The 12818-nt window shown below is 34.7% G+C and overlaps 1 protein-coding gene across 3 annotated transcripts; it reads left to right on the top strand.

Annotated features, from left to right (window-relative positions):
* Positions 1 to 4628: 4628 nt before the first annotated feature.
* Positions 4629 to 9477, top strand: LOC130238830 (uncharacterized). Of its 3 annotated transcripts, XM_056469947.1 has the most exons (3): positions 4629 to 5597; positions 5700 to 5790; positions 8975 to 9475. In XM_056469947.1, exons 1-2 carry the CDS (start codon positions 4891 to 4893, stop codon positions 5785 to 5787), a joined length of 795 nt encoding a protein of 264 aa, XP_056325922.1. In that variant the 5' UTR covers positions 4629 to 4890; the 3' UTR covers positions 5788 to 5790; positions 8975 to 9475. The 3 variants fall into 3 exon arrangements, with proteins under 3 accessions (XP_056325922.1, XP_056325921.1, XP_056325919.1); XM_056469946.1 differs by having other exon boundaries at positions 4629 to 5790; positions 8983 to 9477; XM_056469944.1 differs by having other exon boundaries at positions 4629 to 5790; positions 8975 to 9477.
* The last annotated feature ends 3341 nt before the right edge of the window (positions 9478 to 12818 follow it).

Below are 12818 nucleotides of genomic sequence, written 5' to 3'. Positions count from 1 at the left end.
TATGTTCTCCTTGGGGAGAACGACCCCGTTTTTGTACTTTTATTTCGGAGTGCAGATTGCATACGTTTTATATATATGTTTATATATATATATATATATATATATATATATATATATATATATATATATATATATATATATATATATATATATATATATATATATATTTATTTATTTATTTATTTATTTATTTATTTATTTATATTTTTTACTTTAAACTTAAACTGAAACTATGGGCCCTATCATACACCCAGCGCAATAAGGCGCATGACGTGTTTGCCTTCGACATGTTGCTATTTTCAGACCATCGCAACTCTAATTTTCCCGTTTTGTGACACGTTGCTTAAATAGCAAATCCATTTGCAGCCCTTTGTGGACTCATGAGTGTTAAGAGGTGTGGTAAGGCGCATTGTTGGTGCGTTGCTATTTTAAGGAAATAAAATAGACTGCGCAATAGACGAGCTGAAAGCAGGTCTAAAGTCCAGCACAAAGCATGATAGTTATGCGCCTCACTTACACATTGCTTAAGATACGCAGGATGTACAGAAATACACAAATATCTTTACAAATGATTACAAATAATTAATGGAATAAAATATTTACAAAAATTATTACTTCATAGATATAAAAACCACTGACTCCATGCATTCATCTCGGGGGGCTTTTTTCAGTTTATTCACGACAACTTGCTTTTGTATAATGTTGTTATTATTATTATTATTATTATTATTATTATTATTATTATTAGTAGTAGTAGTAGTAGTAGTAGTGGTAGTAGTAGTAGTATTAGTAGTATTTATTATCTGCATATTTATATTTGTTTTATTAAAAACAAGCTTAGATTTGTCCACCTGTCAGGTTTTGGACCATATTGGTCATAGCACGTGTGTTTGGATATAACTCAGTTTTTTGACCACACTTTGTTATTATTGTTCATTTATTCGTTTGCTGGAAATTAGAACTGAATTTAGAAATAGTTTTGAAACAAAATTTTGCACTTAACAAACGAAATTAATTATATAGGCTAATAGGTGTCTTCAGTGGAGTGTACAACACCGTTTCCTTATCCACAACAGAAAGAAGGAGAAAGTAAAGCTAGGTTGGAGGAGGCTCATTCTTTATCCTCGCACTGCAGATGCTCTGTTTAACTGTTTTCTCGCTAGTGAAGCATTCATGTTTTCCGCCATGTAAATAGCAAATGTGTTTTGGCGTGACACAAATGACTCTTAAAGGGAATGTGAGATAAGGCTCTGATTGGTTTATTCTTAAAATACACCCATAACTCATTAAGAGAATAAACACAACCCTGTTAGCCCATGCGTCGCGGCGCAGAGCGTATTTTTCCATCCTTAAAATAGCAAAAGTGGATTCAGACAGGCCTTTAATGCTTTTGTGACATGCGCTTTAGACACCATGTCACCCAATATAAGCAGCATTACAAATCCAAATTGTATAGACATTTATTAAATTTACACAAATTATTTTAGTACAACAAACAGTTGGTTTAATTGCTATTCAATTCAATTCAATTCACCTTTATTTGTATAGCGCTTATACAATGTAGATTGTGTCAAAGCAGCTTCACATAAAAGGTCACAGTAAATAGGAACAGTGTTGTTCAGTTTGTAGTGTTTAAGTTCAGTTCAGCTATTGTATTAATTGCTTTATTTTTAAAAAGCGATGTTTAAGTTATCATCAAATCCTTTCATTTTTACCAGTATTCAGAAAAACAAGGTAAAACCTGGGAATATGTATATACAATTTATAAATCAAACACAAATTATAATAGCATTAGTTATAACAATAGATCTAGTAGTGGTCTAGGTGAACTTAAAGCTAAACAAACATTTCTCATTCAGAGTGAAAACAATTCAAAAGTCACAATGGATATTTTATGAAAACAAGCCTTTGTGTTTCTGGATCCACATGAAATGCTCTGTCATTGTTGGTCGGATAACACTGAAATAACTTTCGAAACTGTAATCTTTACTTATTTGTCTAAATTCACAACAAAGAAGAAACATTGTTGAGGTAAAACAAACAGGATGCGCTTTCTGCCATCTCATTTTCTTTAAACCTGAGCGCACATCTCAAAAATGAAAATAAACTCAGCATAATGGTCATATGGTCAGGGCTTCACAAATCAGATGAGGATATGCAAAGATCCAGAATAGCCAATCAAAGAGTGTCTTTCTTTCAAAAGTCTGTCTGTATCTGAACTTGCCCCTATACACTTCAATGGTGCACTATTTAAGAGAGCAGCCATTTCCAGTGATGTCCGAAACAATTCTGAAGTGCACTCAATCAATCAATCCCACAATGCATCGCAATAACAAGTGTACAACTAATATACACTCAACAGCTAGAGCAAGGGTGTCAAACTCATCAGGACCACTTCAGCATTATGGTTGCTCTAAAAGGTCTGGTTATTATATAGCAGCACAAACTTTTGTTATAATCCTGGGATTAAACCAAACGCAAATCCCCACATCACTTGCGGGAAGCATTTCATCTCGCGCTAATTTTCCACTTTAGCTGAATATCTTTGTTTTAGTTTGTCTTCAATAATACAACTTTTTCAATCTAAAACAGGCTCCTTGTTTTCAAGGGTCAAAAGTGAAGATTAGCGTGGTTCATTTTAAAATGAAATAGCCTTTATTTGTAGAGTTTAGTCTCTCTGATGGAAAGTATGGAGACTGCTGGCTTTCTGTGACGGCGCAGAGATGTTTGACATATAACGTCTCATTAAAGTAGTGTGATTGTGGTCCGGTGTTGGTGGCTATTTTTGACTTTTGCAGCTACACCCTTTACTAACAGGTGCAGAAATCAAGCTCCTTTGGCAAACATTTACAGTAGGATTTAGCTCTTTTCTGTTCAGCGTGACGCTGTCAATGCACAAAGTCCATTCAAATGTTTTACTGAGTCTGCTGTGAAAGAACTTGACTGACATATGTTGGAAAAATAAAAGTGTTGGCCCTGTTGAGGCCGTTCTCCGGTATATTTTCGTGAAATTTATATTCAAACTTCTAAAAAAGATGTTGTTGTAGTACTACTACTGTAGTAGTAGTAGTAGTAGTAATAGTAAAAGTAGTAATAGTAGTAGTAATAGTAGTAGTAGTAGTAGTAGTAGTCATAGTAATAGTAGTAGTAATAGTAGTAGTAGTAGTAGTAGTAGTAGTCATAGTAATAGTAGTAGTAGTAGTAGTAGTAGTAGTAGTAGTAGTAGTTAAAATACTTTTATTACTAATGACTGATTTATAACAGTTTTTAAGCAATTTTAAATACATTTTAATTAACTATAAATATTATTAACCATGATAGCTGTTATTATTATTATTTTAAATAATAATAATAATAATAATAGTGCAATCAAATCAATTTATTACAACTCTAGAATAATAAGCATTATAAAATAAGTAAAATACATATTATTTTTATTAATGTTGTTGTTATTATTACTATAATTAAAATAATGATAAATATCTTTATTGAATAAATACATTAAAAAAATAATACAAATATATTAAAGGATATAAATAAAAGGAAAAAATATATTAGTAATAAATAAATGCAATTTTTTATTATTATTATTATTATTATTATTATTATTATTATTATTATTAAACATAGTTGTATATAACAATAATAAAATGGTAATTTATAATAAATGAATAAACACAAAACTACTAATAAGTATAAATAAATGATGTAAAAGAATAAAAATAAATGTCAAATATAATATATTTATAATAGATATGTTTCATTGTATTATTATTAATATTGTTTATTAATAACATTATTATTAAATATCAATAATAATAATAATAATAATAGCTTTTAATAATAATAGTACAATCAAATGTAATGATATAATAGAATATAAATAAATGTCGAACATAATATATTTATAATAAATATGCTTAATTGGATTAATAATAATAATAAAACATTATAATCGCTGTTAATAATAATTTAATATTAATAATAAAACATTATAATAGCGGTTAATAAAAAATTATATCTAATATTAATAATAACAATAATAATAATAATAATAATAGTACAATCAAATTGTATAATAATAAACAAATTTTAAAAATACAAAGCAATACCAATAAATAAAAATAAATGATATAAAAATTATAAATAAATTGTCAAATGTAATATATTTATGATAAATGTTTAATTGTATTCTTCTTCTTCTTCTTCTTCTTCTTCTTTTTCTTCTTCTTCTTCTTCTTATTATTATTATTATTATTGACAAACATATTAATAGTTGTTAAAAATAATAATAATAACAATAAAAATAATGATAATGTACAATCAAATGTATTGATTTTATAATAATAAATAAACAAATTTACAAAGCAGTACTAACAGGTGTAAATAAATTATATAAAAGAATATAATTAAATGTGTAAATATAAATATATTTATAATAAATATTTAATTGTATTATTAATAATAATAATAATAATAAAAACATTATAATAGCTGTTAATAATAATAATAATAATATCACAATCAAATGTATTCATTACAATTTTATAATAAAAAATACTTTTACAAAGCAATACTTATAGGTATGAAAAAGGTGCGCATGCTCGAGTGACGTCACTGCTTCGCTGCGTTTGTTTGGAGTTTAGATTCGCAATTTACATTTTTATCTTAAAATACCTCCTCATTCACTAAATATTTATCTCTCCTACTTGGGGTGAACAATCCCCTAACACACTCATACAAACAAATCTACTTTTAAACGTTCTGTCTCTCGAGCATCCGCTTGGTGTTTGTAGCTTTAGCCTGCTAGCACCGCTGGTCAGCTAAAGCTACCAACCCCTTTCACTCATTTATTTTCTCACTTTCTGGCTTTGCTCTTCACCTTGTACAATGTCGCTTGCGTGTCTGTCCTTGAGTGCAGGAGAGGCATCGATGGAGGCGCTGGAGCTGGAGCTGGAAGCGGTGGAGTCCCAGATTCGCTCGCTGGAGACGAAGCGAGAGGGCATCAGGGCTCTGCTCTTAACCCGTACTCGCTCGTCTGAGGTAAGTGTCCGATACAACGACAATCTCCCAGTTTCTTCAACCCCGCGTGTTTCTCTGTCCAGGCCCAGCGCACCGAGGACGCGGTGCACCCAGGCGTCGTTCACGCCGACTCCCGGCTACCACGGCCCCTGGGTGCAACCGCGTAAGGTGCTTGCCAGGTCCCGGGGCAGAACGTCTCCTCCTCCGGTGTTCGAGATCCCCACGGAGAACCGCTTCGCCCCTCTCCGCGAGACGGGTCGCGATGTTGCCATCATTGGCGACTCAATCGTCCGCCACGTCCGCTCCACTTCCTCCAAAGGTAACAAAGTACGCACTTTCTGCTTCCCTGGTGCCCGAGTTAAGAATATTTCTGCACAGATACCTACTATCCTGAGCGCTGCCGAGAGCCTCGGTGCCGCCGTCCTCCACGTGGGGACGAACGACACCGGGCTCCGGCAGACGGAGATCCTGAAGAAGGACTTCAGGAGCCTGATCGAGACGGTTCGACGCACTTCGCCCGCCACGCAGATCATCGTTTCTGGACCGCTTCCTACCTACCGCCGAGGAAATGAAAGGTTCAGTAGACTTTTTGCTCTGAATGAATGGCTATTAACATGGTGTGAAGAACAGAAATTGCTCTTTGCCAATAACTGGAATCTTTTCTGGGAGCGTCCTAGGCTTTTCCGCGCTGATGGGCTGCACCCCAGTCGAGCTGGAGCTGAACTCCTGTCGGACAACATCACCAGAATACTTCGCTCTATCTGACTAGTAAGTAAAATTTCACAAAACTCACAATTTAGCCACACAGACGCCTATTCGTCCCACATAAATAACAGTAATGCATACCTAACTAACCCCATAGAGACTGTGTCTGTTCCTCGTATTATTAGATCAAGAAACAAACGTACTGTGTGCTCCAAAAATAATCTATTAAGAATTAAACCAGAAAAAACACGAAAAAGTGAAAATACAAATTTCATGAAGCTTGGTCTCCTAAACATCAGGTCACTAGCACCTAAAGCACTTATCATAAATGAAATAATAACAGATAACAATCTTAATGCACTCTGTCTTACTGAAACCTGGCTGAAACAAAATGACTATATTAGTTTAAATGAGGCAACTCCTCCAGGATTCTTATATAAACATGAGGCTCGTCAAACTGGTCGTGGTGGTGGAGTTGCGTCAATCTTTAGTGATATTCTTAATGTTAATCAGAGAAACGGACTTATGTTTAGCTCCTTTGAAGTACTAGCGCTTAATGTTGTCCTTCCAAACACTATGCAAAAACCTATGTTATCTCTCGCTCTAATCACCATATATAGACCTCCAGGACCCTATGTCAATTTTCTAAAAGAGTTTTCTGATTTTATCTCTGACTTACTAGTTAAAACTGATAAAATACTAATTGTAGGAGACTTTAACATCCACATAGATGACGCTAACGACACGTTAGGGCTCGCGTTTACGGACTTGCTGGTCTCACTAGGAATAAAGCAAAATGTTATTGGTCCAACTCATCGCCTAAAGCATACACTAGATCTAATTCTGTCTTATGGAATTGAGGTCACTGATGTAGACATTATACCACAAAGTGATGATATTACAGACCACTACCTCTTACTATATAAGCTGTGTTTACCTGAAATTAGCAGATCCGCTCCGATATATCGTCCTAGTAGAACTATTGTTCCATCCACTAAAGATGAATTTATAAATAACTTACCTGATCTTTCTCTACTTCGAAATGCACCCGCAAACGCAAATGACCTTGATGTAGTAACCAGCAGTATGGATGCCATCTTTACTAGCACTTTAAATACTGTGGCACCCATCAAACTAAAAAAGACTAGAGAGAATAAAACTACACCGTGGTATAATAGTCATACCCGCGCTCTCAAAACAGCAACCCGTGCCCTGGAACGTAAATGGAAAAAAACTAATTTAGAAGTCTTTAGAATTGCATACAAAGACAGTATGTCCAGCTATAGGAGGGCTTTAAAATCTGCCAGGGCTGAGCACCTCCGCAAACTGATAGAAAATAATCAAAACAATCCTAGATTCTTATTTAACACCCTCGCTAAATTAACAAATAATCGGTCATCTTTGGAACAAAACGTTCCACCGCAAATTAGTAGTGATGACTTCATGAATTTTTTCAGTGATAAAATAGAAGGCTTTAGACAGAAAATAGGAGATATTAAACTTTCTGCACCGCCTTATACTTCAGATCCAGTAAACACGCCTCTGAATCTAAATAACCTACAGTGCTTTAAAATCATAGAACAGGAAGAGCTAGACAAAATTATAAATAGCTCTAAATCAGCTACGTGTATATTGGACCCAATTCCAACAAAGTTACTGAAAGAATTGCTACCTGTTATAGGAGAACCTCTTCTTAACATTATCAACTCTTCTTTATCTTTAGGCCATGTTCCAAATCCCTACAAGTTAGCTGTTATTAAACCTATTATTAAGAAACCACAACTGGAACCCAGCAACTTAGCTAATTATAGGCCTATTTCAAACCTTCCATTTATATCTAAAATACTAGAAAAAGTTGTTTCTGCTCAATTATGCTCCTTTCTGCAGACCAACAATGTTTTTGAAGTGTTTCAGTCAGGTTTCAGAGCTCATCACAGTACAGAAACTGCATTAGTGAAAATAACCAACGATTTACTCTTAGCTGCTGACCAAGGGTGCATCTCACTATTAGTTCTACTCGATCTTAGTGCGGCATTTGACACCATTGACCATGGTATCCTTATTAATCGCTTAAAGTCTACAGGTGTCCAAGGACAGGCCCTACAATGGCTTAAGTCATACTTATCTGACCGTTACCAGTTTGTAAATATAAATGGACAGCCTTCACAAATCAGCCCAGTAAAATACGGGGTGCCTCAAGGATCAGTTTTAGGCCCTTTACTGTTTACAATATACATGCTACCCCTGGGAGACATTATTAGAAGACATGGGATCAGCTTTCACTGCTATGCAGATGATACTCAATTATATATTTCAACTAAACCTGACGAGACGTCTAATCTGTCCAAGCTAACTGAGTGTATTAAAGATGTTAAAGACTGGATGACCAACAATTATCTTCTCTTAAACTCAGACAAAACAGAATTATTACTTATTGGGCCTAAACCCTGTACACAGCAGATCTCACAACTCGATCTACAATTAGAGGGATACAAAGTTAGCGTTAGTTCTACTATAAAAGATCTGGGTGTCATATTAGACAGCAATTTAACTTTTAAAAATCATATTTCCCATGTCACAAAAACTGCTTTCTTTCATCTGAGAAATATAGCTAAGTTACGAAGTATGCTATCCATCTCAGATGCAGAAAAGCTAGTCCATGCTTTTATGACTTCTAGGCTGGACTACTGTAATGCTCTGTTTGCTGGCTGCCCAGCATCCTCTATTAACAAACTTCAATTAGTACAAAATGCAGCTGCCAGAGTTCTAACCAGGTCTAGAAAATTTGATCACATCACCCCAATTTTATCCTCCTTACACTGGCTGCCTGTTAAGTTTCGTATTGAATTTAAAATATTGCTTCTTACATATAAAGCTCTAAATAATCTAGCTCCTGCTTATCTAACCAATCTTCTGTCTCGCTACAATCCAACTCGCTCTTTAAGATCTCAAAACTCAGGACTTCTGGTAGTACCTAGAATAGCAAAGTCGAGTAAAGGAGGTCGAGCCTTCTCATTTATAGCTCCTAAACTCTGGAATAGCCTTCCTGATAACGTCCGAGGCTCAGACACACTCTCCCAATTCAAAACTAGATTAAAGACCTATCTGTTCAGTAAAGCATACACTTAGTGCACCACTTAGGGGGCTTCCACAAAGGTTATGCATCTTGCTGATATACACTGTGAACATCAGCTACGCTAATTATTTTCTTTATTCTCCATTTCCACCTGGGGATACTCTTCCCGAGGCCCTCAGACTATGCAGAGTCACTGATTCGATCCAAGACCAACGACGAGATGATCCCAAGGTTTCCATATCCTGGACCAGGCCGAATCCTGAGCAGCTACTGCGATGGTCATGGAAGAGTGGAGAACATGAGACTGTTTCCTATGACGCTCCAGAGACAGACGAGTCTTCGCTGAGGCCAGCTTCCAGTCTCCGCCACTGAGACTGCAGCTCTGCACAAGACGTTTGGCCAGCGGAGAAATTAAAATGGTCGTGCCCAACTGAGCCTGGTTTCTCTCAAGGTTTTTTTTCTTCACTTCCGCCTTTAGTGAAGTTTTTTTTCCCTCTCCGCTGTCGCCACTGGCTTGCATGGTTCAGGATCTGTAGAGCTGCGCATCGTTGGATTTGCTCTTCAATATTTGGACTCTCAGTAGTGATTATTAAACCACACTGAACTGAGCTAAACTGAACTGAACTTAAACACTACAAACTTAACTAGACTGTTCCTATTTACTGTGACCTTTTATGTGAAGCTGCTTTGACACAATCTACATTGTATAAGCGCTATACAAATAAAGGTGAATTGAATTGAATTGAAAAAATTATATAAAGGAAAATAAACAAATGTCAAATATAATATATTTAAAATAAATGTTTAATTTTATTATTATTATTAATATTATTATATTAATAATAATAAAGCATTATAATAGCTCTTAACAACAACAACAATAATAATAATAATAATAATAATAATAATTACAATAGTATAATCAAATGTTTTGACAACAATTTTATAATAATAAATAAATAAATAAATAAATAAATAAAATACAAGCAATACTAAGTATAAATAAACGATATAAAAGATTATAAATAAAATGTCAAATATAATATATAATAAAATGTTTAATTGTACTAATTATTTTTATTATTATTATAATTATTGTTATTAACAAACATAATAATAGTTGTTAATAATATTAATAAATAATAATAATAATAACAACAATAATAATAATCATAATAACAATTAATTACAAAGAAATACTAAGTATAAATAAATGATATAAATTATCATTTATAATATTATAAATGAATAATATAAATAAAATGTCAACTAAAATAGATTTATAATAAATATTTGTAATTGTATTTTTTTTTATTAATTTTATTTGTATTATTATTATTATTATTATTAATAATAATATATAAATATGAACTCACTGACTAATTCTTTTCAGTGAATATAATAAAGAAAGCACACAAAAGTGCAGTCCGAGCATCAATTGTCATTCTGAGCAGGAGAAGGAGAGTTGAAGTAAGTGTGCCATGGGTCTCCCTGGGGCTGAGATTTCACCATATTTCTGGTAATTCAGACCAGTCAGATGTTTCTCATTGCCAACACACACACTCACTCACAAAAGCACACACACACACACTCACTCTACAGAATTTGTGGGATTCTGTTTGTCCTAACGTGACACATCACCATGAGGTTCACATAGTGCTTTCCATGCTTTGGAAAACTGGCTCCATTAACCAGAGCAAGTCATTGAGGATGAATTAAACCCCAGCTGATCTCATCCTGACCCCCTCCACCCCACAGAGAAAGATCAAAACAGGCCAAATCAGCTCCCAAACATCTGGGAAACGTACCAGATGTCGAATACCAGGTAAAGTTAGAGATCAGGGTTTCCAGGAACACATGGGGGCTTTTATTTTGGTCTTATTTATTGTGAAATGTGAGGTTTAGAGTAAAGGAGGGAAGGATGTGAAGCAGAATAGAAATTGAGATGACAGCCAAGTGGGCAAGATGAGGATGATGGTAAACATTTAAAAAAGGAGATAATAATAATAGCTATTTTTCCATTGTTTCCACACTACATGATTTTCTGTGTATTTTTCTCAGAATTATGTATTGGAACATCCAGAAAGCAGCATTTGCCTGACCAATGGCAGGAGATGGTGGCGGGGCTGTTTGTTTGACAGCGTTTGTTGCATTTGCATAACAGTTAAAACACTTATAACACTTTATTTTGGTCTTGTTTATTGTGAAATGTGAGTCTAGAATAAAGGAGGGAAGGATGTGAAGCATAGCAGAGATTGAGCTGATAGACGAGAATGATGGTCAAAAGAGAGAAAATAATAGTCTTTTTCCATTGTTTGCAAACTAACTGTTTTTCTGTGTATTTTTGATTTATTGGAGCAATCAGAAAGGAGCATTTTTCGGACCAATGGCAGGAGATGGGGGGTGGGGCTCTCTGCTGGGCCGACCAATGGCAGAATGGGGGAGTGTCTGAGAGTTTATTGCAATTTTAGTCACAGATTCAAATAAATATTGTTTGGTTATTTAATAAAAACAGCATTTTGGTAGCCTAAAAACACAAATCTCCTCATCCACCACAAGTGTGCAGCATCCACCTGGACAAAGAGCTTAATGACCAAGATGCGACACTCAATAGAACGTTCCATTGCAACAGCATCTTTAACTAAATATGCATTTTTGAAAACAGCATTTTGGGAACCGAAAAACACAAATATTGTTTGTTATTTTATTTACAAAGAATGTTTTTGTTTTTTTTAATTCTTACTTAATGGTGCAGTCGGTGGTCTGCCAAAGTGGTAACCATTAGCATAATAGCTTTGAAAGCACAGTCCCTCCCCTGCCGTCCAAAGCCACACCTCCTAAAATCATGAACGCACACAGTAAAGATGACAGTAAACAACCTACTAGATCATGTCATTCGCCAGTTAAAAAACTTTATAGTACATTATAACACAATTTAGAACAAAAAAAAAAAAAAATATCTAGCAGGTTTTCAGTTTTGTAGTTAGCAAAACTTGTCATAATGTGCAATATTTCATGCATGCAAGGACTCTCTCATGCACTTTGTCCTAAAGCGACTATGGTTCATGGCTGGCGAGGTGCAGGAATTACACTTCAAAAAATAGTCACATCGATCTTTCACCGGCAGATTTCAGTGGCTTAACAACACTCCTGTGCATATAACCCATTTGTAAGTAAAAACAATCTACATCAGCTTTGCATGACTAAAATAGTTTTAAAACATAACCTTACCTGTCTAAAAGAAATCCTTCAGCCATGTTGTCCTTCCACAAGCGTGTAAAAGTAACTCCAATATTGATTCAGGATTTTAAAAAGTTTTGATCGAGCATTTGTTTTTAGCGCTGTCCCTCCTCTGTGCATGTGAACGCATGCGCAAACGGTGTATCTGTCTGCATGAACAGAGCTGCGTAAATGTACAAATCTACATTTGTTGACAGACAGTTTGGGCTACTTATCAGAATTTTGGGAATTGTCGGCCCAACAATTTTTAACTGAATTTAATTTTATATTATAATTAACCAGAATATAAAAATACATATTAAATACATTTAAATCATTTACTTTAATCATTACTATTGGAATATGAAGAGACTTTCAACCAGCACAACAAAAAATGTTTCTGAAGACACCCAGATCTTCTACTGCACCAGTTTAGTGAATATTGTGAAAGTGGAATTAAACTTTGCACTGGCTGCCAGTTGCTGCTCGCATCAAATTCAAAGCTCTGATGTTTGCTTACAAAGCGACCTCTGGCTTTGCTCCTTCTTATCTGCTTTCACTTCTGCAGATATATGTGCCCTCCAGAAACTTGCGTTCTGTGAATGAACGTCGCCTCGTGGTTCCATCCCTAAGAGGGAAGAAATCACTTTCCCGAACTCTCACATTCAATCTGCCCAGTTGGTGGAATGAACTCCCTAACTACATCAGAACAGCAGTCACTTGCTGTCTTCAAGAAACGACTAAAAACTCAACTATTTAGTCTCCACTTTCCTTCCTAAACTGTAACTGCCTCTCT

This window comes from Danio aesculapii, chromosome 12, assembly GCF_903798145.1.
Source record: "Danio aesculapii chromosome 12, fDanAes4.1, whole genome shotgun sequence".
NCBI classification, from domain to species: Eukaryota; Metazoa; Chordata; class Actinopteri; order Cypriniformes; family Danionidae; genus Danio; species Danio aesculapii.
This window is presented reverse-complemented; position numbering and strand designations above follow the sequence as displayed.